The sequence below is a fragment of the Lepus europaeus genome, chromosome 17 (assembly GCF_033115175.1).
Source record: "Lepus europaeus isolate LE1 chromosome 17, mLepTim1.pri, whole genome shotgun sequence".
NCBI classification, from domain to species: Eukaryota; Metazoa; Chordata; class Mammalia; order Lagomorpha; family Leporidae; genus Lepus; species Lepus europaeus.
Genome location: NC_084843.1, coordinates 82418553 through 82443260, shown reverse-complemented (window position 1 = coordinate 82443260; position 24708 = coordinate 82418553). Strand labels below are relative to the sequence as shown.

The 24708-nt window shown below is 46.1% G+C and overlaps 1 protein-coding gene across 2 annotated transcripts in view; it reads left to right on the top strand.

Annotated features, from left to right (window-relative positions):
* BMS1 (BMS1 ribosome biogenesis factor) overlaps nt 1-24708 on the top strand; it is a 49090-nt gene that overhangs the window by 8211 nt on the left and 16171 nt on the right. For both annotated transcript variants that reach the window (XM_062214501.1, XM_062214500.1), the window contains exons 8-14: nt 75-268; nt 1508-1647; nt 4912-5660; nt 5887-5988; nt 6862-7019; nt 10987-11068; nt 23376-23449. In XM_062214501.1, coding sequence (XP_062070485.1) covers nt 75-268; nt 1508-1647; nt 4912-5660; nt 5887-5988; nt 6862-7019; nt 10987-11068; nt 23376-23449 — 1499 coding nt within the window. The remainder of the gene's footprint in view (nt 1-74; nt 269-1507; nt 1648-4911; nt 5661-5886; nt 5989-6861; nt 7020-10986; nt 11069-23375; nt 23450-24708) is intronic.

Sequence of the window (24708 nt, the reverse complement as noted above, 5' to 3'; positions counted from 1 at the left end):
GGTTTTGAAGTAGCTGAGAGCCGCTGCCCATGGCGTTGTCTGCTGAAATGAGCGTCCTGCGTTCTGCCCTCCAGGTGTAGGAGACTTTGCTGTGAGCGACGTCAGTTTCCTCCCAGACCCCTGTGCTCTTCCTGAGCAGCAGAAGAAGCGCTGTTTAAACGAGAAGGAGAAGCTGGTGTATGCGCCTCTCTCTGGAGTTGGGGGTGTGCTGTATGACAAGGACGCTGTGTACGTCGACCTGGGCGGCAGCCACGGTTTTCAGGCACCGGTGAGAAAGCAGTCTTTGCTCTGAGCCCCCATCATCCCCTGTGAAGCTCTTTTGTTTTTGTTTTTTTATCACAGAAAGGAATGTATCCCGTTTATATTTACTGGTGCTTTTCTCTTTATTCGTATGTATAATGAAGGCTCCCGTGCATGTTGTAAATACACAAAACATAATGGTTCACTGTCCCAGGCAGAAAGGATGGTTCACTGTCCCCCATGCATCCCTAATCCACAGCTTCTCATGTGGCGCTTCTGTGGCCTGGGGCCTCTTCATTACAAAGTCGGTGTTTTCTAGCTCTTAATTTTTTTTTTTAATTTTAGTAATTATTTATTTGAAAGTCAGAGTTATACAGAGGAGAGGCAGAGAGAGAGGTCTTCCATCCGATGGTTCACTCCCCAACTGACCGCAATGGCCAGAGCTGTGCCAATCTGTGCTGATCCAAAGCCAGGAGCCAGGAGCTTTTTCCGAGTCTCCCATGTGGGTGCAGGGGCCCAAGGACTTGGGCCATCTTCGTCTTCCCAGGCCACAGCAGAGAGCTAGATCGGGAGTGGAGCAGCCATGTCTTGAATCGGTGCCCATATGGGATGCCAGCGCTTCAGGCCAGGGCATAACCCACTGCACCACAGCACTGGCGCTCCCCCTTCCCCCTTTTTTAAGATTTACTTATTTATTTGAAAGTCAGAATCATAGCGAGGCAGAGACAGAAAGAGAGGTCTTCCATGCATCAGTTCACTCCCCAGAGGGCTGCAATGGAGCTGGGCTGATCCGAAGTCAGGAACCAGGAGCTTCCTCCAGGTCTCCCATGTGGGTACAGGGGCCCAAGCACTTAGGCCATCTTCCACCTTTCTCCCAGGCCATAGCAGAGAGCTGGATCAGAAGTAGAGCAGCTGGGACACGAACCATCTCCCATGTGGTATGCTGGCACCTCAGGCGGCAGCTCCACCCACTACGCTACAGTGCTGGCCCCTTATTTTTTCTTTTCGTCTTTCTGTTTTTTGCATTCAGAATGGTCTCATTCTGTTTTTAAAATGGACTCCAGGTGTTTGTAGCACGGGGCCCAAGGTGTTTCTAGCCAAGTGTTTGGGTAGTCCCTGGTTTTGTTGTAGGATCTTCTCTTTGAGGCAGTGAGGAAGGCTCTCAGGGGCTGTGTTAGGGTAATTTGGAGCAAGTGATTGAAGCCAGTGTCTCCTCACTGGGCTCCGTGTACTTCCCTCACCTGCCCTCTCCTGCTGGCCTTGACAGGAGGAGGCCGGCCCCACCCAGGAGCTTGTGCAGAGCCTCATCTCCACCCACTCCACCATCGACGCCAAGATGGCTTCAAGCAGAGTGACACTGTTTTCTGATTCCAAACCTCTGGGATCAGAGGACATAGATAACCAAGGGTAAGTCTGTTTCTTCTCTATTTTTAATAAAAATACTATACACAGGAGATGATATATCACCCAAGAGTCTGCAGTCATAACACGTTTTGATGGGATTCATTCCAGGTTGTTTTGCTTTTTTGGAGGGCTCTTTTTACTTACCATAACATTATGAGGGAGTCTTTTTTGCAAAATAAATGACAAGATTCATTTTTCTGACAGATCCATAATAATATTTCTCAAATACTACCATATCTATTCCGTAGTTTGCTTTTAGTTTGTTAAGACACCTGAGGCCACTGGCTTTCCTTTGATGGCCAGAATGCTACAGCAGAGTCAGGGAGCCTATCCAGATTTGGTCCAAAAGCCACATGTCTTGTCTCTGCAAGTGTTGTGTGGATTGTGTTGTATTAAATTGTGGGTAGATTTCTGCTCATGTATCATTCATGTGAATTATGTTGAGAATTTGTGTACCTTTATGTTGAGGGTGACTGTTACACATTGGTTTTGTTATATTAGTTTATGACTCAATAAAAGTCTATCTGAGAGTGACTGAGATTATCTAGTTTATAATGTGTTACAACTTATATCACCTAAAGATTTATTTTATCTATTTGAAAGGCAAGATTACAGAGAGAGGGAGAGAGCAAGAGAGAGATCTTCCATCCCCTGGTTTACTCCCCAAATGGCTGCAGCACCACAGCCAGTCCGGACCAAAGTCAAGAGCCCAAAACTCCATCCAGGTCTCCCACGTGGGAGGCAGCGGCCCAAGTGTTTGGCCATCTTTTGCTTCTTCACAAGCACATTAGCAGGGAATTGGATTGACAGTGGAGTAGCCCGAGTTTAACCAGTGCTCCAGTATGGGATGCAGGTTTTGCAGGCAGTGGCTTAATCTGCTACTAAGACCTGGCCCCAAAAGATAACCATTATTACAATCAATGTTGTTGTTTACTCATATCTCATCTTTGTGTATTCGTCTGGTCATCCTTTTCTACTTAGATACTCTTTCTGACATAGTTACTTATAATAACTCTTTATCTTCTAATACATGTAAAATTGCTGTTTCTGTATCGCAAGCATTTCCTGTTTCTGTGCAGGCGTCATTTGTTATAGGTGTATTCTAACTTACCCATTCTCTTATGGAACAGTTTTTGGTTTTCTCTAATCAATGTTACAGTAATTTTATATATAAGACTACATTGAATAACTTCATGTAGTTTTTTTTTTTTTTTTTAATTTTTTGACAGGTGGAGTGGACAGAGAGAGAGAGACAGAGAGAAAGGTCTTCCTTTTTGCCGTTGGTTCGCCCTCCAATGGCCGCCGCGGCTGGCGCGCTGCGGCTGGCGCTCCGCGCTGATCCGATGGCAGGAGCCAGGTGCCTATCCTGGTCTCCCATGGGGTGCAGGGCCCAAGCACTTGGGCCATCCTCCACTGCACTCCCAGGCCACAGCAGAGAGCTGGCCTGGAAGAGGGGCAACCGGGACAGAATCCAGTGCCCCAACCTGGACTAGAACCCAGTGTGCCGGTGCCGCAAGGCGGAGGATTAGCCTAGTGAGCTGCGGCGCCGGCCTACTTCATGTAGTTTTTATTTCATCCCATGGTTTTAGGATCTTAATTTTTCAGTGTCAATTGTAGCATTGATTGATGACCTTGAAATGGTGATTTTTTTTTTTTAGATTTATTTATTTATTTGAAAATCAGAGTTGCACACACAGAGAGAAGGCGAGGCAGAGAGAGAGAGAGCGAGGTCTTCCATCCACTGGTTCACTCCGCAGTTGGCTGCAACAACCAGAGCTGTGCCGATCCAAATCCAGGAGCCAGGACCTTCTTCCGGGTCTCCCACATGAATGCAGGGGCCCAAGCACTTGGGCTGTCTTCTGCTGCTTTCCCAGGCCATAGCAGAGAGCTATATTGGAAGTAGAGCAGCCGGGACTCGAACCGGTGCCCATATGGGATGCTGGCACTGCAGGCAGCAGCTTTTCCCACTATGCCATAGCGCCGGCCCCAATTTGCACCTTCTACATTAGGTAGCTGGCATTGCTAAACATGGATTCTCCTTTGCTCCAATATCACTGTTGACTATTGAACCTTATTCCATATGTTATTATCCCATTGCGGTCATTTCTTCGGATGTCTTCTTCATCCCAGATTTGACTGTTGGAGCCCACTGTCTGTCTCCTGTGTGCTTTTAGTATGTTTCCCTGGTTCCATGGGTCTGGGAGCGCTTTGTTTTTTTGTGTGATTGTTTTTGTTGTTGTTGAAAGAGGAGACAGAATGAGATTGATCTTCCATCTGCAGGTTCACTCCTCAGATGCCTCCAGTAGCATATCCAGGAATGGGTGGGGTCGAAGCCAGGAGCCTAAAGCCTAATCTGCATGTCTCACACGGGTGGCAGGGACCCAAGTACTCCACTAATCCTCTGCTGCCTCCCATGGTGCGCACTTAACAGGAAGCTGAAACTGGAAGTGAAGCAGGACTCAGACGCAGGCACTCTGTATGGGATTCAGGCATCCTTAGTGGCATCTTTTTGTTTTGTTTTTAAGATTTATTTATTTATTTGAAAGGCAGAGTTCCAGAGACAGAGCGAGAGAGAGAAAGCCTTGCATCCACTGATTCACTCCCCAAATGGCCACAACAGCCAGGGCTGGGGCAGGCTGAAGCCAGGAACCAGGAGCTTCTTCCAGGTCTCCCACGTGGGTGCAGGGGCCCAAGGACTTGGGTCATCCTCCACTGCTTTCCCAGGCAAGATCCAGCAGGGAGCTGGATGGGAAGTGGAGCACCCAGGACTCGAACTGGCACCCATATGGGATGCCGGTGCTGCAAACGGCTACGCCACCACCCCCTACCAGTGGCATCTTACCTGCTGCCCCCACACCTGCTCTGCTGCTGCTGACAAGACAGGATGATTGAATTTTACTTTGTCTTCTCTCTGCTTTAGGCCTGGCCCAGCTGTTCTCAAAGGTGTGTGTTTCCAGCCTGGAAATCAATCAGTCTTCCAAAAAATCTACTATAAATTTCTTTTTGAGCAGACTTTTCCAAAAATTAGATTTTATTTTTTAAGAAAGGTTTTCTTTTTTATACACGGTAAGTTCTTCTGAAGTGTGGTGTTAGGAATACTGTGCCTCAGTTTGCTCATTCGGTATTTATCAAATCAGCTTTCCTGTGGTAGGCCACAGTAAACCATTCCTTGATATTTTCTATTTCTTTGCATTTTTATTGTCTGCCCTTTGTTGATTAGCTAGTTATTGTACAAATGGCATTCTTTTGTATTACTTGTTGCTGTAGGCTGTGGATGCCCAAAGAAGAAAAGCAGATGGATGTGAAAACTGGCCGAGTGCGTCGAAAAGCCATTTTTGGCGATAAAGAAGATGAGTCTGGAGAGAGTGACGATGAGGACGACGATGAAATGTCTGAAGATGACATAGATGATGAGGAAGTAGAAGAGGAGGGGGACGCTGACATGGCTGAAAAGTGCATGACCGTCAGGGGCGTCAAGCGGCAGAAACTCGAGGAGCTGGATGAAGACAGTGAGGTGGATGTGCCCGCGTTTGCTGACAGTGATGATGACCTTGAGAGGAGCTCGGGGGACGAAGAAGCCGAGGAAGCTGATGAAAGCAGTGACGACGAGGACTCCGCGGCGGGGGGAGAGCGGTCCGTTTCAGACCCAAAGGCTGTTGGAGAAGGTGGTAAGGTAGGGCTGGCGGCAGCGAGTCGTGCCAGTGACCACCTGAACCTGGGGAAGTCTTTGCCGACGAAGAATGCAGCACTGACCACTGCTGATTCCGGCCATTGCACAGCTGAGGAGGCGTTCGGCTCTGAGGATGAATCTGAAGAAGGCTCCTCGCTCAGCTCCCAGGAGGAGGGCTCAGAAAACGGGGAGGTTCCTAGGGAAAACCTTGCAGAACCTTCCCAAGCGGGCAGGCGTCGGACACCAGGCTCAGAGAACTTAGCTAGCGAGACCAGCGACATAGAGGATTTACTAAAGGAGGAGGAAGAGTACACAGAAGAAAATGGCTATTCCACGGAAACTTCAGGTGCGCTTGAACTGAACTGCCTGCTCTGTGGACCTAGCACTCAGGACACTGCCGCAGACAGAATGGCAGCACTTGTAGCTTTTGTAAACTGTTGGAGTGTTGCATCATGAGTGAATTTCAGGATGCAGGAGCCGTGAACTTGAATGAACTTGAACAAGTAGTGAACTTGAACATGAGCGGGCAAGGCAAGAAAGCAGACCTAGCCACATGTTGTGTTGTCTTTCAGGGGCCCTCAAGTGGAAAGAAGACCTTTCTAGAAAGGCAGCGGAGGCCTTTTTGAGGCAGCAGCAAGCAGCTCCAAATCTTCGGAAGCTTATTTATGGGACAGGTAAGGAGCTCTGGGTCAGAGCCGGAAACCTTTTAGTCTTATTTTCTGAGAAAGAAATCAGGGCATCAGTTGGAGCACTGAGGTGACACGTTTGACGCCTGTAATTCCTGTCATAGTTAGCCAATGTCTTTAATCATCAACTCGTGAGGACCACAGACTGTTCATGTGGAATAGGTTCATGGCTTTCCCATGAACCTTTTGGTGAGAATACTGTCCATTATGTCATTTCATACGTCCTATTAATGTCCTTGGAAAGTTTCTTATAAAATGTAGTGCCAGAAAAACATGCTGTCTGTAAATACTTCTGTGGTTTTTTTCTGAGCACAAGAACCCTGTGTTCTCCCTTTTGTCTTCGGCCTCTATTCTCCCTTTTGTCTTCGGCCTCTAATTTTGTATGTTTAAAACACTTGTTGGTGTGTGTTCTCTTTGGAAAAAAACAATGCAAAAATAAAGAGGAGCTCCCCAGGTACATGATCAGACCAAGGCCACATGATTAGGTACGTGGACAAGGGACACTGCATTAAAGGGTTGGCGTGTGCTGATTCTCAATCAGGTTTTGTCAAAGCACTCTTGATGATTAGAGACCTAACACCCCTTCTACAATAATTGAAAGCTCTGCCTTTAAATAAAAGTCCTTTGCTGCTCAGAGAACTCTTCGATGCTGCCTTGTGGGAGGGCAGAAGTCCTGCAGGTGTGTGGAGCAGCAGTTCCCTAGGTTTCTTCACTGTGGCTGATCTGCGCTCTCAGTCACTAACTCGCTCAGGGCCACCACCATCCCTGGCCCAGGCAGGACCCTCAGTCCCCTGAGTCCTCAGAGATGACTCCTCTAGGATTGTCGCTTCTGTTCTCACCTTCCCATCACGGTCTCTTCAGTGACGGAGGATAATGAAGAGGAAGAGGGCGATCCCCAAGAAGAGCTTGGTGGGTTGTTCCGCATCAGCCAGCCTGACAGAGGGTGCAAGCACAAGGCTGATTCCTTGGACTGCTCCAGGTTTCCCGTGGAGGCACCCCACGACTGGGATTTAGAGGAGGTAAGACTGAGTGGCGTGCTTGACTTGTAAGAGAATTAGGGAGTTGTTCCAGAGAAGTTTACCTGATTTCAGCCTTGCTTAGCTCTTCTTGGCCTCTTATTTATGTGAACAGTCATTTCCCAGATGTTGGGGTAGATACTTCGTACCTCCTGAACAGTGATACATTGTGAGTTTGTTTAGACCAAGCCCATGTGCTATGGAGAAAAGAAAAATGTTCCGCTTTCAGTGTGGCTGGACGGTAGTATACTCTTCATTTGGAGGCACTGCACATCTGAAATTTTGTCTTGCAGCCAGGATATATGTACCTAGAGTCCTGCATTAACAGCTGTAGTCTCTGCGGTTTGGAAGCAGAAGCCCTTGACACCGGGCAGTGCTCTTCCCCCAGCTCACCACTCTCTGCTCACACTGGCTTTGGTGCAGCTTAATCCCATCTCAGACATCTCTGCCTCTGTCTTCTCATCTGGAGTGTTCTGTTCTGCTTGCCCAAGGCTGACGGGCTCTTGGTCATTCTCGTTAGGTTAACTGTCATTCCTCAGGGAACCCAGTCACTCTCACATTACCTCTCACAGTTTGCTGGTTGGCCCTTAATGCACATTACGAGATGTAATTTACCCATTTTTATGGTAAACTTTAAGACAGATAAAAGCATTGTGTAACTTACTGACTTGCTAGCTAGAAGGTGAGTGAATGCCCCAGTAACCACCACTCACGCCAAGAACTCAAGTGTGGCTGCCACCCCAGTCATGATCCCTTCCTCCTGTGGAGGGAACCTGTCCAGCCCGTAGGGCAATCATTTCCTTGCTTTCAGAATTCCATCCTCAAAGCTTGCAACACCAAACGCCATGCCTCACTTTTCCCTGGTTTTTATTAATGCACTTTGCTCTGCATTTTCAATCTCGTAATCCATATTCCTTCCCTCTCTTCATTTCTCTTTTCCCTTCTGTTTCATCTAAGAAACAGAGTTTGACTTTCTCCTTTTGTTGGTTCTGAGGGGGCATTGCATGCCCTGTGCCGTGGATCAGGCTCTCTGTGTGCATCTCCCTGAGCAGGTGCAGTCCATCAGCAGCAGAACCCTGGTGACAGACCTGAGCGTCAGCTGTTCGGTGTGAAACTGAAGAAGCACACTTTTCATTTTACTGAAAGTTTACTTACTCTTAAACTTAGATATCCACATGGTTGCAGCTCCTGTGGACGAGACATCTATAAGCTTGATAAAATGTGGGTTGGATTTTTATAGGCACTTAAAGTCCAGTTGTCTCCATAATGTTAGCAATTGCTGATGCTCAGACCTAGAACCACTCAGTTCTTTTTTTTTTTTTTTCATTTAATTTATTTTTAAAGTTCTAATGTCCTCCCAAGGTAAAGGCCTGTATTCCCTGGTGTTCCCCCAAATCATTGTGTTTACACACACTCGCACACACACACACAGCCATTGGGCCTCTAAGCGATACAGTAGACATGAAGGAAAACCTGCTTCCTTTCTGACGTTTTTTGTTTTGTTTTTTTGTTTTTTTTCTTTTTTAAATTTATGTGAAAGGTAGAGTTACAGGGAGAGGGAGAGACAGAGCAAGAGAGTGGTCTTCCATCCCCTGGTCACTACCCAAATAGCTGCAATGACCAGGGCTGGGCCAGACAAAAGCCAGGAGCCAGGAGCTCCTGCAGGTCTCCGACGTGGGTGCAGGAGCCCAAACACTTGGGTCATCTTCCACTGCTTGCTCAGGCACATTAGCAGGGAGCTGGATCGGAAGTGGAGCAGCCGGGACTCAAACCTGGGCTCATGGGGGATGCCGGCATTGCAGGCAGCAGCTTTACCTGCTCTGCCACAGTGCCAGTCCAGAACCATTCATTTCTTACGGAGGTGAAACGGGTGTTCCAGCCAGTCACTGTTCTTCACCTGGCACCTGGACTACGCTGCAGAGACGTGTCCCCTCGTCTGCTGTTTGCTTACCTAGATCCAGGCAGGCAGGAATGAATGCTTGAATCTTCATGAGTTCTGGGAAGGATCTTCCAGAGGTGGAAGGATCTTCCAGAGGTGGCTTCTTTTTCTCAAGTATCAGTGTGAAGTCATGGGTTTAAATAGTTGATGTGCTTCATCCTGCTGCACCTGTTATCCCCACTGATGCCCATGTCTGTCCTGTCTGGCCTGTGGGAGTCTCTTCATGTAGACATCGGTGGTCCTCTTGACGCATCCTGCTTAGGCAGCATGAGCTTAGACATTTCTGACGCCAGCCTGGCAATCAGCTCTAAGAGGCCCTGGTTGTTTCTTTTTAGTAGAAAATGGTGTTTCAGCATCACAGGCTAGGCATGTGAACGCCGTGCAATGAGCTGCTCATTGTTTCTAGCCTTCTCAGTGACCAGAGCTAGGAATATTTATACTGACATTTCCAGTTCACATTCAGGGCTATGTCTCACTGTCTGTTTTTCCACTAGAGACTTATTCCCTGGCTGAAACTGAAGATGGTACTTTAGAAAAATCATGTAACTGCTCATTTTTTAAATCCTGTATTACACACAAAACAATGGCAGGATAGCACGGCACATTGCTGTTCATATGAATACTGAAAATGTTTTTCCTCAGATACTCTGATTTCTCTTTTCAGAAATGGCTGTGCCATGCTACATCCCCAGCAGCCATGTATGTGGGCTCCAGTTTTCTCTACATTTTCATCACCACTTGTCATTGTGTGTCTTTTTGATTACAGCCATCCTAGGAGGTGTATAACAGGCTCACTGTGGTTTTGGTTTGCATTTCCCTGATGATGAAGGATGCTGAGCCATCTTTTCATTTGCTTATTGTATATAGTCTTTGAAGACATGTGTTTTCTTTCTTTTTTTTTTTTTTTTTAATTTTTGACAGAGTGGACAGTGAGAGAGAGAGACAGAGAGAAAGGTCTTTCTTTACCGTTGGTTCACCCTCCAATGGTTGCTGCCATTGATCTGAAGCCGGGAGCCAGGTGCTTCTCCTGGTCTCCCATGGGGTGCAGGGCCCAAGCACTTGGGCCATCCTCCACTGCACTCCCGGGCCACAGCAGAGAGCTGGCCTGGAAGAGGAACAACCAGGACAGAATCCGGCGCCCCGACCGGGACTAGAACCCGGTATGCCGGCACCACAAGGCGGAGGATTAGCCTAGTGAGCCGCGGCACCGGCTGAAGACATGTGTTTTCATATCATTTTCTAATTTAGAAATTGGGTTATTATTTAGGTATAATAGTTGTTTATAAATTCTGGATATAAGTTCTTACCAGGTACCGGATTTGCAAATCTTTTCTCCCATTCTGTAGAAATTAAGGTTTCAAACAGACATAATTAAGCTTAGACCAACAAATGGCAAGACCATTGCCTTAGAAGCATTAATGAACTTTGAAAATTAGTTCTTAGTAACATCTGTGCATTTGTAAGGTCACTGGACTAATAGTACTTTCCCTGTCTGCAGCTTCATGTTATGCCGTCTATGTTTTGTCTCTGATTAAACTGTCTACATCAAAAGTAAAAATATCTCACTGGCCTACCAGGAATGAGAATATCCACTAAAGTATCTTCCAAGTATTTAAAGGCAAACTTTTACCTACTCCCCTTTCTCTTTTTTATTTTTTATTTTATTTTTGTTAGAGAGAGAGAGAGGCATACAGATACAGATTCTATCTGCTGGTTCACTCCCCAAAAGTCTGCACAACAGCTAGAACTAAGCCAAAGCTGGGCCAGGAACTCAAGCCAGGTTTCCCACACAGGTGGCAGAACCCAGTTAGTTAAGCCTTTACTGCAGCCCCTCAGGCTCTGCGCTGGCAGGAAGCAGGAACCAGACGCAGGTATCAAACCCAGGTAGTCTGATGTGGAACACAAGTTTCTTAACAGGTATCCTAACTGCTAGGCCAAAGGCCCAGCCCACTGCCATTTGTTAAGTAGCAGTTGTTTTGTTGCATGATTGAAGCACATCACATCAACTAAGTGCTGACTTTCCCATGTAAGGTTATGAACAGCATCAGAGATTGCTTCGTGACTGGCAAGTGGGAAGAGGACAAAGATGCTGCCAAGATCTTAGCAGAAGATGGTAAGTAAAGAGCTACAGTCTTCAGAGACAACTGGCTTCGCTATATTTTCCTTCATATCTTAAATAATAGCTGTGTTGAAAATAATAGTCTTGGGGCTGGCACTGTGGTGGAGCGGGTAAGGCTGCTGCCTGCAGTGCTGCTGTCCCATGTGGGTGCTGGGTTGAGTCTTGTCTGCTCCATTTCCCCTCCAGCTCTCTGCTATGACCTGGGAAAGCAGTGGAGGATAGCCCAAGTGCTTGGGCCCCTGCACTGACAGGGGAGACCCGGAGAAAGTTCTGGCTCCTGGCTTCAGATTGGTGCAGCTGCAGCCATTGCAGCCATCTAGGGAGTGAACCAGTGGATAGAGAATCTCTCTCTCTGCCTCTGCCTCTCTGTAACTCTCCCTTTCAAATAAATAAATTTTAAAAAATAAAAAAAAAGGGGCTGGTGCCATGGCTCACTTGGTTAATCCTATGCCTGCGGTGCCAGCATCCCATATGGGCACCGGGTTCTAGTCCCGGTTACCCCTCTTCCAGTCCAGCTCTCTGCTGTGGCCCAGGAGTACAGTGGAGGATGCCCAAGTGCTTGGGCCCCTGCACCCACATGGGAGACCAGGAAGAAGCACCTGGCTCCTGGCTTCAGATCGGCCTAGCTCCAGCCATAGCAGCCATTTGGGGGGTGAACCAATGGAGGGAAGACCTTTCTCTCTGTTTCGCTCTCTCTCACTGTCTAACTCTATCTGTCAAATAAATAAATAAATAAAAATTTAAAAATAAAAGAGAAAATAGCCTTGAAATGCAAAGTTATAGGTAATTTTTTAAAAGATTTGTTATTTACTTGGAAGGCAGACTTACATAGAGAGAATCTGTTGGTTTACTCCCGTATTGCTTCAGTGGCCAGGCAGATTTACAGAGAGACAGGGTAAATCCTGATTTACTCCCCATTATGGCTGCGATGGCCAGGGCTGAGCCAGGCCAAAGCCAGGAACCTGGAACTCCCTTCAGTGTCCCACATGGGTGGCAGGGGCCCAGGTACTTGGGCCTTCTGCTGATTTCTCAGGTCCATTAACAGCGAGCTGGATCGGAAGTGGAGCAGCCCTGGACTCAAACCAGCACTCATATGGGATGCCAGCATCACAGTTGGCAGCTTAACCCATTGTGCAACAACACTGACCCCTGGTTTCTTCTTTTATGATGATACTACTTCCTCCCCTTGGTTAGCCAGTTTATTAGATATGGACCTTGAAGAAAGAGAGAAAACATTCCTGAATGTTGTTGCGGATTTGTTAAAAATATCCTTTTATGGAAAATGCACACAAATAACATTTTTTCCTTTGGTGATAAAGGTAATACACATTGTGGAGAATTTAAATTAAAAAGTGTGTATCATACCAGAATTCGACCACTCATAAAATACCTTTGTTAAACTTTGCAAACATTTCAGTCTGGTCATTTAAAAGTTGTGTGTATATGTGTGTGTGCTTTCAGTCATCTGTAAACATGCTTTATAAATCACATCAAAGATTTCTTCCTAGGATTTAATCATTATAGTGTGGTTCAAGTCATAATTCTTTTGACACTTAAGTAACTGTGTGTGTATGCTGAAGAACTTCACTCTGGATAACATTGACATAACTAGATCACTTGTTTTTTAAATTTTCATAAGATTCATAAGCATTAAACACTGAGTCATTGTCATGGATTGGAGTGGCCAAGTGGGTTTTCAGAAGGTCTTCCTTATTGCGCGCTCATGAAGTCTGGATCTTAGTACTCATTCCACGGCTTTCCTTGCTTGAGTACTGTCTGTGACCAGATTTCTTTCTGCCAGTGTGACAGATGGAAAACAGCTCTTATTTCTCTAACTGCAGTGTCTTTGGTTACCTCTTGGTAACTAGCACTTTGATTGCTTGTGAAAACATTTGTGATGTTTTGACTATGCCATGTCTTTGGTGAAGAAAGTATCCTTTGCCAATTTTTCAAATGGGATATTAATGTATTTTTTACTGATTTGTAAGGTTTCTCTCTGACAAATTTTCCTGAAGGATGTTTTCCTTCACTTATTGCAAATACCTTTTCTGCTTATTTCATTTAGACTTTGTTTAGTATTATAATAAACATTTTAAAAGGTTATGTGGTTAGATCTGTCAGTCTTTTGGGGAATGGATTTCTTTTCATTAGTTTTATTTTTTCCATAGAAATTCCTTTGTATCATTGCAATAACTGGACCAGTTTAACAGGTTTCCACTGCCAAAAAAGAGTCAGATGACCTAAAATGTCAGTGTTTTTAAATCTGTTGCTCATTTCAGAAGGTTGCACTGTAGCAACATCCCTGCTGGCTGCCATCCAGCCTAGGACTTGTAGGGGCCACGTGCAGCCCAGCTGGCCCCCTCACTGTGAAGGCTGTACTTGTACTTGTACACACATCTGTACACCGTGGCAGCAGAGCCCCAATAGCCCCAGCCTGACTTTGCCATTTTGCTTGTCTTCTAGCAGTAATCCTATAAAATCGGCCTGAAAGCAGCGCCCTCTAGGGGTCCATCTCCTCCATCTCAAGTTAACAACAAGCAGTGTTGACAGACCCCTGGAGGCATGTCCCCTAAACTCCTTGCACCACACTTCCAGATCTGCATGGCAGATTAATATATCTCACTCCTTGCTGAGAGCCCGCTCTTTGGGGGACACTTAGCAGAACAGCTCAGGCTAATTCCGAATCCTTGGAATAAACCCTCACACAGCGCAGTGACCAAAATATTAAGTCTTGTGTGACCAGCCCTGAAATCAGTTTTTACCGTTTCACTTTGTGTTTAACTTGACCCCATCTGGAACTGAGATCAGGATCGGCTTAATCTTATACGCAGCTATTTTCTATCACTGTTGGTTGGGTAATGTTCATTTGTGATGCCTTCTTATAATGTGTGTATGGTGTGTTTGGGGTTAACTCCCTGTGTGTAGGGCACAGCCAGTGTCAGACTGCGATGCTCTTTCCTTTTTAACACAAATGCTGTTTAGTGCCGTGTGTTCCACAGCACGCTTGTTTCTCTCACATGTGTGTCCTAGACATTCTTCTGTGGCACACACCCGGAGCTGCCTCTTATGTCTGTGGCTATTACATTGAGGTGCCATCATCTCTTTCACCGCTGATTAACATTTACTTTTTCTTTAGTTTTTCATTCTAATACATAAGGTCACAGTGAATATCCTTAGAAATGTGTGGGAATATTTCTGTAGAATGGATCGTTAGAAATGAAATTACTTTGGCTTACGATATATACATCTTATTTTTGAAACTGTTGTAGACAAATTGGATATTATCAGTTTTTAATTGTGCTAGTTTGATAGGCCAGCAGTAGTGTAAATTGATTTAACTTTGAAAACCGTTCGGGTGACTTACAAAAATATTTTTTGTTCAGTTGGCTTCACATTAAAGTCAAAAATTAATTTGGGAATAGTTGAAGCTGCTTTTTTTTTTCCCCCGACAGCCAGAGTGGACAGTGTGAGAGAGGGACAGAGAGAAAGGTCTTCCTTTGCCGTTGGTTCACCCTCCAATGGCCACTGCGGCCGGCGCATCTCGCTGATCCGAAGCCAGGAGCCAGGTGCTTATCCTGGTCTCCCATAGGGTGCAGAGCCCAAGCACTTGGGCCATTCTCCACTGCACTCCCGGGCCATAGCAGAGAGCTGGCCTGGAAGAGAGGCAACCGGGACAGAATCCGGTGCCCCGACCTGGACTAGAACCTGGTGTGCCAGCGCCACAAGGCAGAGGATTAGCCTATTGAGCCGTGGCACCGGCCAGTTGAAGCTTTCATACAATGTTCAGTTCTGCCCCTGTTTAAATCCTTTAATCTCTAGTTATAAGGTGTCATGCATCACCATTTATTTCTTGTTACTGTTATTTTTAGACATTTGATATTTCTTATTAATTTTTTAATGATCTTTCTTGTCATCTTTTGAACTAATATGTTTTTCCCTCACTGGATCTGTTTGTGTGATGTGTTGTTCTTCTAGCTTTGTTATTGGTAAGCCATCCTTAAACTCCTGGGGTCAGCCAGGTAGTGATTGTTGTAGTGGACAGATACTTGTTTGCATAGAAAATATCTTCTAGCTTCAACATTTCTTCTTGGCAGCTTGCTGCATGTGCCTTTTCTCTGTGTGTTCATGCTTTTTGGAAACATGTTAAAGTAAATTACAAATCATTACCTCTGCAGACAGCTGTTAAATATGGGGATATTCCAGGGAACTGAGGGAGGGTGGGAAATATGGTTATCTTCTTAGAAGAAAATCTAACATGAGAGTAACATCAAATCTGTTCTCTTCATATTAATAAAAATAGAAAAGAAAAATGGGGGCCGGCGCCGTGGCTTAACAGGCTAATCCTCCGCCTTGAGGCGCCGGCACACCGGATTCTAATCCCGGTTGGGGCGCCAGATTATATCCCGGTTGCCCCTCTTCCAGGCCAGCTCTCTGCTATGGCCCAGGAGTGCAGTGGAGGATGGCCCAAGTGCTTGGGCCCTGCACCCTATGGGAGACCAGGATAAGCACCTGGCTCCTGGCTTCGGATCAGCGTGATGTGCTGGCCGCAGCGGCCATTGGAGGGTGAATCAGTGGCAAAAAGGAAGACCTTTCTCTCTGTCTCTCTCTCTCACTGTCCACTCTGCCTGTCAAAAAAAAAAAAAAAGAAAAAAAAGAAAACAAAAATGGGGATGTTCTACATAACTGCATAACTATAAAAATCTATATGGAAAATTAACCATAAAAATGGCCTAATACAATGTAATTTAATCCATGTTCCAGTTTTTCCAGCTAGTGCCAGTTGTTTAAATGTGTATTTTTCCATCTTATGGAATCTGATTAGATTTGCGCACAGCATTCAGCTTTTGTCTCCTTAGACTTTTAATATACAGACGGTGCTGCTCACTGAACAGATTCACAAGTTGCATCTAGCCTATCACCTATTTTCATAATGGCCTACAGGTTAAGAATAGACTTTACATTTTTTTTTAACTTTTATTTAGCAAATATAAATTTCCAAAGTACAGCTTATGGATTACAATGGCTTTTCCCCCCCATAACTTCCCTCCCACCCGCAACCCTCCCATCTCCCGCTCCCTCTCCCATTCCATTCACATCAAGATTCATTTTCAATTATCTTTATATACACAAGATCAATTTAGTATATACTAAGTAAAGATTTCAACAGTTAGCACCCACACAGAACATAAAGTGTAAAATACTGTTTGAGTACTAGTTATAGCATTATAGACTTTACATTTTTAAATGACTGAAAAAAATCCCAAAAGCATAAGAATATTATATTACATGAATAGTGCATGAAATTCAAATTTCAGTCTTCTGAATAGAGTTTTGTTGGAATAAAGCCCTGTGTGTGTGTTTGCGTTTTACCTGTGTGTTTATGCTACAACAGCAGAGCAGTTTCAGCAGATACTGGACAGCCACAAAGCGTACAATAATTACTTTTTTGGCCTTAGAGAAAAAATTTGCCAAATACTGATGTGGAGGGAAACCCTACCCGATCATTTGAAGAAAGACGGCTCTTTGTCTTGTGAAATGTTTCTCATGGGGGGGTGTCTTTATTTAGCGTGTTTGTTTTCTGTTTCCCAAAATTCCTGTGCACTGTGTGTTGGCAGGGAGGGGTTAAAGGCTTGATTAGATTCAAGGTAGGTACTTCTGGCAGAATCTGTGGAGAAAACTCTTAAATCTTAGATAATGTTTTCATTTTGAGTTTCTTCTATGATCATTGGTCAAGGTTTCCTTTTTTTCTACAATGGTGATTATTTTTGTATTTATAATATTTTTTCACAAAACTGTTTCACTGAAACTTTGAACTTTATAGAATAAAAAAAGCTCTTATCTATTATACTTTTTTGATTTCCAGTTTTCTTTTTTATGAAGTTAGACTTACAGCTTACTTTGTTATAGTTTGTGAGTTTATTTATCATTTCTATTTTCTCCATGAATAGGAAATTTTTTTAAAAAATTTATTTATTTATTTGAGAGGTAGGATTATAGACAGTGTGAGGAAGAAATAGAAAGAAAAGTCTTCCTTCCGTTGGTCCACTCCCCAAATGGCTGCAACGGTTAGAGCTGCACCGATCTGAAGTCAGGACCCAGGAGCTTCTTCCCAGTCTCCCACGCAGGTGCAGAGGCCCAAGGACTTGGGCCATCTTCTACTGCTTTCCCAGGCCAAAGCAGAGGGCTGGATTGGAAGAGGAGCAGCCGGACTAGAACCAGCACCCATATGGGATGCAGGCGGAAGATTAACCTACTGGACCACAGCGCCAGCCCCAGTGAATAGGAAATAAATTATCTGTGATTTTATTTGTATTCCTTAGTTATGGGATTAGAAAAGAAAATGTTGTTTTTGTTAAGGAAAGCACTTTTTAAAAGTTGTGGTATGACTAATGTTCAGCTTATTGAATCATTGTATGCCCTGTGCCTGTCACCCAAACAGGAATAGGAAAATTCTCATTACCCCGAATGTTTGCCTGTGTGCCTTTGCCGTCAGTTGTCCACCCCCACCCCCACCCCCAGGCAGCCACTTACAGACTGCTCCCACCACGTGTGTGTCTGCCTTGTCTTGGACTTCATACAAATGAGGTCAGACAGTGTCTGGTGCTTTGATAAATCAGTTCTATTGAGTTGTTTTCCTTTGCTGCTGTTGTCTTTAACTTTGGAGAGTCAGAGATAGCTCCCATCCAGTGGATCACTCCCCAAATGCCCACAGAGACTGGGACTTGACCACAACAAAGCCAGGAGCCAGGAGCTCAGTCTGGGCCTCCCAAGTTGGTGGCAAAGATCCAACTACTTGAGCCATCACCTGCTACCTCCCAGGGTAGCTTAGCTGGAAGCTGGAATTGGGATCATCGTCAGGACTTGAACTCGGACACTCTGGTATGGTTTATGGGTGTCCCAAGCAGTGTCTTAGCTGCTATACCAGGTGCTCTTACCTTTTAAACATCTAGCTGGGATGTGTCAGAGGACCTGCCTTCACATGCAGGTAGCCTTTGTCGTGTTTGACTTAGTCTGCTGTTGAGGCTTTCATTTGTATTGTTTATTTGACTTATTGCTTTCTAAGATTTCTGTTTTGTTTCTTTCTCAAGATCTTTATCTCTTCTCTGATTTTCTTGTTCATATCATGTGTTGCTTGCCTGATTTCATTCAACTGAGTTCTCGTGTATGATTTTGAATATCCTTATAATCTTTGGAATTACTTATGAGCTATTTCACCAGTCTCCTTTTCTTTGGAGTTTGTTACTAAAACGTGTGCTCCTTTGAGGACATTTTGATGCCTTACTTTTTCATACTTCCCGTGTTGCTCTGTTGGTATTTGTGCATGTGACAAAACAGTTGCTTCTGTCACTTTTCATGAGTGGCTTCTGGTAAAAGGCTTTTCTCTGAAGATGTCTCAGGTTTCGACTTGGTAGCTCTTTTGGCTTTGGTTCCAGTTAGATGCTATAGTGTAATTCTTCCTAGGTTCTCCACAGCAGTCAGTGGAGTTGCGGGGCACTCCTCTCAGTCTCAGCCGGGATGGAAGGGCCAGTAGTAGCCGATGGGGTGGGGTCCACACAGGTTCTGGCCTTCTGGGAGTGCTGGCCTTCCACTGTGGCTGGAGTTGTGAGAGCACTACACTGGTGCCCCTGAGGGTTCAATTGGGTACCCATGTTGGCAGAAATGTGACTCAGGTCCCAATAGCACTGGACCAAAGTCTGGCTAGGCCCTCTTGGAGCCATCCCCTGGTTTCTGTGTGCTCTGTGTACCCAAATATCTTATCTTGCCCCAAGCAGACAGTTGTCTGTGTTAATGCTGCCTGGGATTAGGGGAGGAAAGAGAAGATCTGTGGCCCCAGACACTGCAGCACTAGATCGTACCCAGAGCTCACAGCTCATCAACTCCAGTGCAGGCTGGGGTGGGGCCAAGTGCCACTTTGCTATGGGCTGTCTGGTGCTGCAGTGGACTTGTGACTTGACGCTACCGCAGCAAGCCACAACTGATGCTGTGCAGTAGACTGGGGCCATAGATCTCCACTTGGGACCGAGGCAAGTTCAGAGTCTCCATCTGTCAACACTGGCCTGGAGCGGGACCATTCTTATCTGCCCAGTGATGGTCTTGGCCAGTTCCAAGATGCAGTCCTGTGCTTACTTTGGTGTGTCTTACTCCCTAGGGGCTGGAGTCTTGCTCCTGGTTTTCAGTGGTTGGTGGAAGGGTAATGAAGAAGATCCTTTGGCTGTAGAGGCTGACACTAAGCTGGGTTGCATGAGTCTTGCGGTTACAGGGTCCTTGGTGCATGCCAAGGCCACATGAGGCTGGGGTGATACAGGCTGTAACACTCACTACCCTACCAGGTCTAGAGGCTCTGGCTGTGGATAGGGGCCGCTGGTCTCCTCTGGTGCTGGGTCTCACTGTGGTGGCACCAGCACTGAGCCTGAAGGCAAAGCCCTGAGCTCCCTTTCCTGACCTACTCCCCCCTGGTTAAAGTCTTCTCACTCTCTGCCTTAGGCTGGGGGAGAGGTGATACAGGCAGCCCCTCCGCCACCCTGGCTGCCACTAAGCTGTGTCACACCTGAGTCTCACAGTCACCCACCTCTGCATGGTCTCAGGTTGTGTGTGCCTGGCCTGCACGAGGCTGATGCTGATACAGGCGAGAACAAGCCTGTCCTGTCAGGCTTATCTGCTTGACACTGGAGCAGAGGTAGAGGCTGTGTCTGCTTTTCTTTCTTCCTCTTTTAAAGATTTATTATTTAAAAGGCAGAATGACGGAGAGCAAAAGGTCTTTGTCTAATGATTCATCCCACCAAATGGCCTCAGTAGCCACGCCTAGGCCAAGCCAAAGCCAGGGGCCAGGAACTCCATCTTGATCTCCCACGTGGGTGGCAAGGGCCCAAGTCATTGGGCCGTCTTCCACTGCCTTCCCAGTGCCTTAGCAGGAAACTGGATCAGAAGCTGAGCAGCCAGGACTTGAACAAGGGCACGGATACGGGATGCAGGTGTTGCAAGGGGCAGCTTCACCCAGTGTAACACAGGCCCTGAGTCAATGTGTTAGTGTGTTAGCCCTGACCTCTGTCAAAGACGCTGGATCCCACCGCAGCAGGCCTGGCACCAGGCTTCAAGGTGAAGTCCTTAATTCACTTTGCCAGGCTACTCCCCGTGCCTGGAACCTTGCTTCACTGTCCGCCAGAGGTGGAGAGAGGGCTGGTGCATGCGGTGTGTTGATGACCTCGCTGAGGAGGGGCCAGAGGCTCTATCTGCAGACTCTGACCTAGGAGCAGAGGCCCCTGTGTGGCTCTGGGATCCACTGTAGCAGGCCTGGTACTGGGTTTCACGTCTGAGGTGTGGACTTAATTCCCTCTTCCTCCCCTGAGCTGAAGGCATCTCTCCCCACATGGAGCCACTTGGAGCTGGGGGAGAGATGCCACAGCAAATCTTCTTGCCTTCCTCACTGTGGCTTTTCATATTGTCATGCTAAAACCGAGCATGGTGATCTCTCTCCTGGCTTCCTTAGCTCTTGTGTAGCTGACTTGGTTTGTGAATAGCTATTTAAATTGGTGTCCTTTTTATTGCCAAATAGCAGTCTATGGTATGGGTATACCAGTTTGTTTATTCACCCATCAGAGGAAAATAGCACAGGAGTGGGTGGTGGGGCGCTTGGCAGGGCAGTTAAGTCGTCACTTGGGACACTTGTCCCATATCAGAGTACCTGGGTCAGAGTCCCAGGCTTTCTGCTAACGCACACCCTGGTAGGCAGTAGATGACAGATGACGGCTTAAGTAGGTTGGACCACCGCCACCTATGTAGGAGACCCAGCTTGTTCCTAGCTTCAGCTCGGACTGTTAAGGGACATTTGTTAAGGGCATTTGGGAAGGGAACCAGCTGGTAGAAGATCTCTGTCTGTCTCTGTCTCTCTGCCTTTCAAATAAATAATATGTAAGTAAATCAAGAGGATCTAGGTTGCTTGTAGTTTTTGACTGTTAAGTATCAATCTGCTATGAATGTTTGTATTCAGGTTTTTATATAGATACAAACTTCCCATTTTCTGGTTTAAAAATCCAAAAGTGCAAAAACTGGATCAAAGAGATAATTGCATATTTAGTTTTGGAGGAGACTGCCAGAATAGTTAGAACATTTTCTATTTCTACAAGCAATATATGAGTGATCCATTTTATTTGCATCCTTGCCAGTATTTGGTGTTCTCACTCTTATTTATTTTAGCCATTCTGATCGCTATGTAGTGACATTCACTTGTGTTTTTAACTTATATTTCCTTGATGAGCATTATTAGCTTAGTTGCCATCTTTGCACGGATTTCTACTTGGGTTGTTTCTGTACTGTTGAGTCGTGGCAGTTCTCTGTGCATTTTGCTCCAGAACAGAGTGTATGTAATCACTCTTTGTTCAGAAGGTGGTGCTTACAGTGCCCAGTCCCTCAGGTTGTATTGCAGAGTATGGTTAAAGCAGGTACTCTACGCAGTGGCTCCTATGGGAAGAAGCACTATGAAGTGTCGCCTGATGACTGTTCCTCTGTTCTTTTAGTTAAAGTCCCAACAGTGTTAGGCTTGTTCCTATTTTGCCCTCTTTCTTTTTGTGTTTATTACAAATAGGAGCTTCCCATCAATTACATCTCTGTGCGTGTCTTTCTTACATGAAAATGTTTTAATAGCCTTCTAAATGTTGCCTTCCCAGAGGAGCTGGCTGTTTGCTTTTAACAGCAGAAGCTGTAACTGAACCCAGAGCCTCCAAAAACAAAGGGATGATGGAAAGATGTGCTCTTTCTGTAGGCTCAGCACTGTTTTGGGCTCTACTCCTGATCTAAATTCTCTGCCTTCTATTATGTAAAATTTTACCTTGGTGTGTTACATGGTTGTGTTTTCTTGAACCAGTTGTTGAAACTCTTCACATTTGCTGTTAACAAGCCATGGCTTTTCCTTTCCTTTTTTGTTATTATTATTATTATTATTATTATTGGAAAGGCAGAGTGGCAGAACAAGAGGGAGAAAGAGAGAGAAAGGGATTTTCCATCTGCTGGTTCACTCCCCGAATGGCTGCAACAGCCAGAGCTGGGCCAGGCTGAAGCCAGGAGCTGAAACTCCATCTGATTCCCTGACATCAGTAGCAGGGGCCCAAGCATACTGGCCACCTTTCACTGCTTTCCCAGGTACATTAACAGGGAGCTGGATGTAAATGGAGCAACCATGACTTGAACCAACAGTCTGATATGGGATGCTGGTGTCACAGGCAGTGGCTTAACTCCCTATGCCACAATGCCAGCCCCCTCTTGTTGGCTTTGGGACTAACCTGGAGAACGATGCGTGCCACCTTTGTGTCTCTCATATAGACTGTTCATTACCTATACTGGAAAAATCACTCCTAGCAAAGTGAGATTAGAAAGCAAGTGTGGAGGGGCTGGCGTTGAGGCCCAGCAGTTTAAGGCTCTGCCTGTGATGCCAGCATCCCATATGAGCTCTGGTTGCAGACCCGGCTGCTCCACTTCTGATCCAGCTTCCTGCTAATGCACCTGGGAAAGCAAGGGAACATGGCCTCCAAGTTCTTAGGCTCCTGCCACCTACGTGGGAGACCTGAATGGAGTTCCAGCTCCTGGTTTTAGCCTGGCCCAGCCACTACAGCCATTTGGGGGTTGAGCCAGCAGATGGAATATGTCTCTCTGTCCTTCCCTCTCTGTAATTCTGCCTTTCAAATGAAGAAATAAAACTTAAAAAAAAAAAAAAAGTACAAAAAAACACAAAAGTATGGAAATGTGGCATGTGATCCATTTACTTTACCCAGATAGGTGATAAAATGCTAGTCCTTTTTTTTTTTTTTTTTTTTTTGTGGGTATAGGATTCTTTCTTATGTAGTAATGGGAGCAGGAGGAATGAGGCTTGGCGTGCAGAGTGTGAAAGACCACCACAACACACACCAAACACCGCAGTTAAGGGGAAAGTTTATTATCGGATCGGGGGACACCCAGCAGGCTGGAGGGAGAGGGCGAGAGAGAGCAGTAAGGGAAAAGAGAGTGTGCGGGAAGCAGGTCCTGTTATAGCCTTGCAGGGCTGGGGAAGCAGGAACCACGAATCCTGTTAGGAAGGGGTGTAGCTGACGCTTGTGGTTGGCCCATTTGTTCACTTGACTCCTAATAAGCCAGGCTGTGTCCTGGAGAGGCCAGACTTAGTGTACAGGGTGGTGACTGGGGCTTGAGATGGCCCCAGAGATGGGACAGCACCATTTTACTGACAGCACACAGTCTACTTAGGGCTGGGAGGTGCTGATGTCACACGTGGACCTTACTCATGGTGGTGCCGTTGGCTGTTCTCTTTTCCCAGAGGAGCTCTATGGTGACTTTGAAGACCTGGAAACGGGGGATGTGCACAAAGGGAAATCAGACCCAGATGCTCAGGTATGCCTTTGCCGTGGCCAGCCGTCAGCCTGATCTGTGGTCAGTGTGTTCCGAGACCCGTGTTGAGAAAGCAGGTCTGACTGGTTGTCTGTGTAGGTTATTGAGTGCATGGTTACGTGCCTTCCTGGAAGTGTGGGCCTGTGGGAACAGAAAAAATTGTTTACTTGATCACATAAATGTATCCCATAAAAGTAACCATAAAACTGGCTTTGACCATTAATCCTAGCTTTAATATTAGCCCTAATCCTAACCCTTACTCTACACCTAGCCCTAAACCGAATCCTGGCTGTAATCGTAGCCCTAACCCTAACCTTAACCCTAGTTCTAGTCAACGACCTAACAACAGCTGTCCCCAACTCTAAACCTAGCCCTTAACTTAATCTTCACCCTAGCCCTAACCGTAACTCTAACCCTGTTCCCACCCAACCCGAAATCTGTCCTTAAACCTAACTAACCAAAGTCCTAATCGTAATCATAGCTATAGTTTTAACAATAGACCTACACCTAAACCTAATGCTAACTCTAAACCTAGACCTAAATCTAACTCAAAACATACCTCTCACCCTATCTGTAAGCCTTTCTCTAAACATAGCTGTAAACCTAACACTAATGGTTGCCGTAATCTTAATCCTAGCCCTAACCCTAAGGTTTATTTTATTTATTTGAAAGGCCGAGTTACAGAGAAAGAGAGAGAGAGAGACAGAAATCTTCCATTCACAGACAGAAATCTTCCGTTCCAAATAGCTGCAGTGGCTAGAGCTGGGCCAGTCCAAAGCCAGGAGCTAGGAGCTTCTGGGTTTCCCATGCGAGTGCAGTAACCCAAGCACCTGGGCCATCATCCTCTGCTTTCCTAGGCACTGTAGCAGAGAGCTGGATCAGAAATAGAGTAGCTAGGCCGGCGCCGTGGCTCAACAGGCTAATCCTCCGCCTTGCGGCGCCAGCACACCGGGTTCTAGTCCCGGTCGGGGCACCGATCCTGTCCCGGTTGCCCCTTTTCCAGGCCAGCTCTCTGCTGTGGCCAGGGAGTGCAGTGGAGGATGGCCCAAGTGTCTGGGCTCTGCACCCCATGGGAGACCAGGAGAAGCACCTGGCTCCTGCCATCGGAACAGCATGGTGCGCCGGCCGCAGCACGCTACCGCGGCGGCCATTAGAGGGTGAACCAACGGCAAAGGAAGACCTTTCTCTCTCTGTCTCTCTCTCTCTCTCACTGTCCACTCTGCCTGTCAAAAATAAAAAAAAAAAAAAAAAAAAAAAAAAAA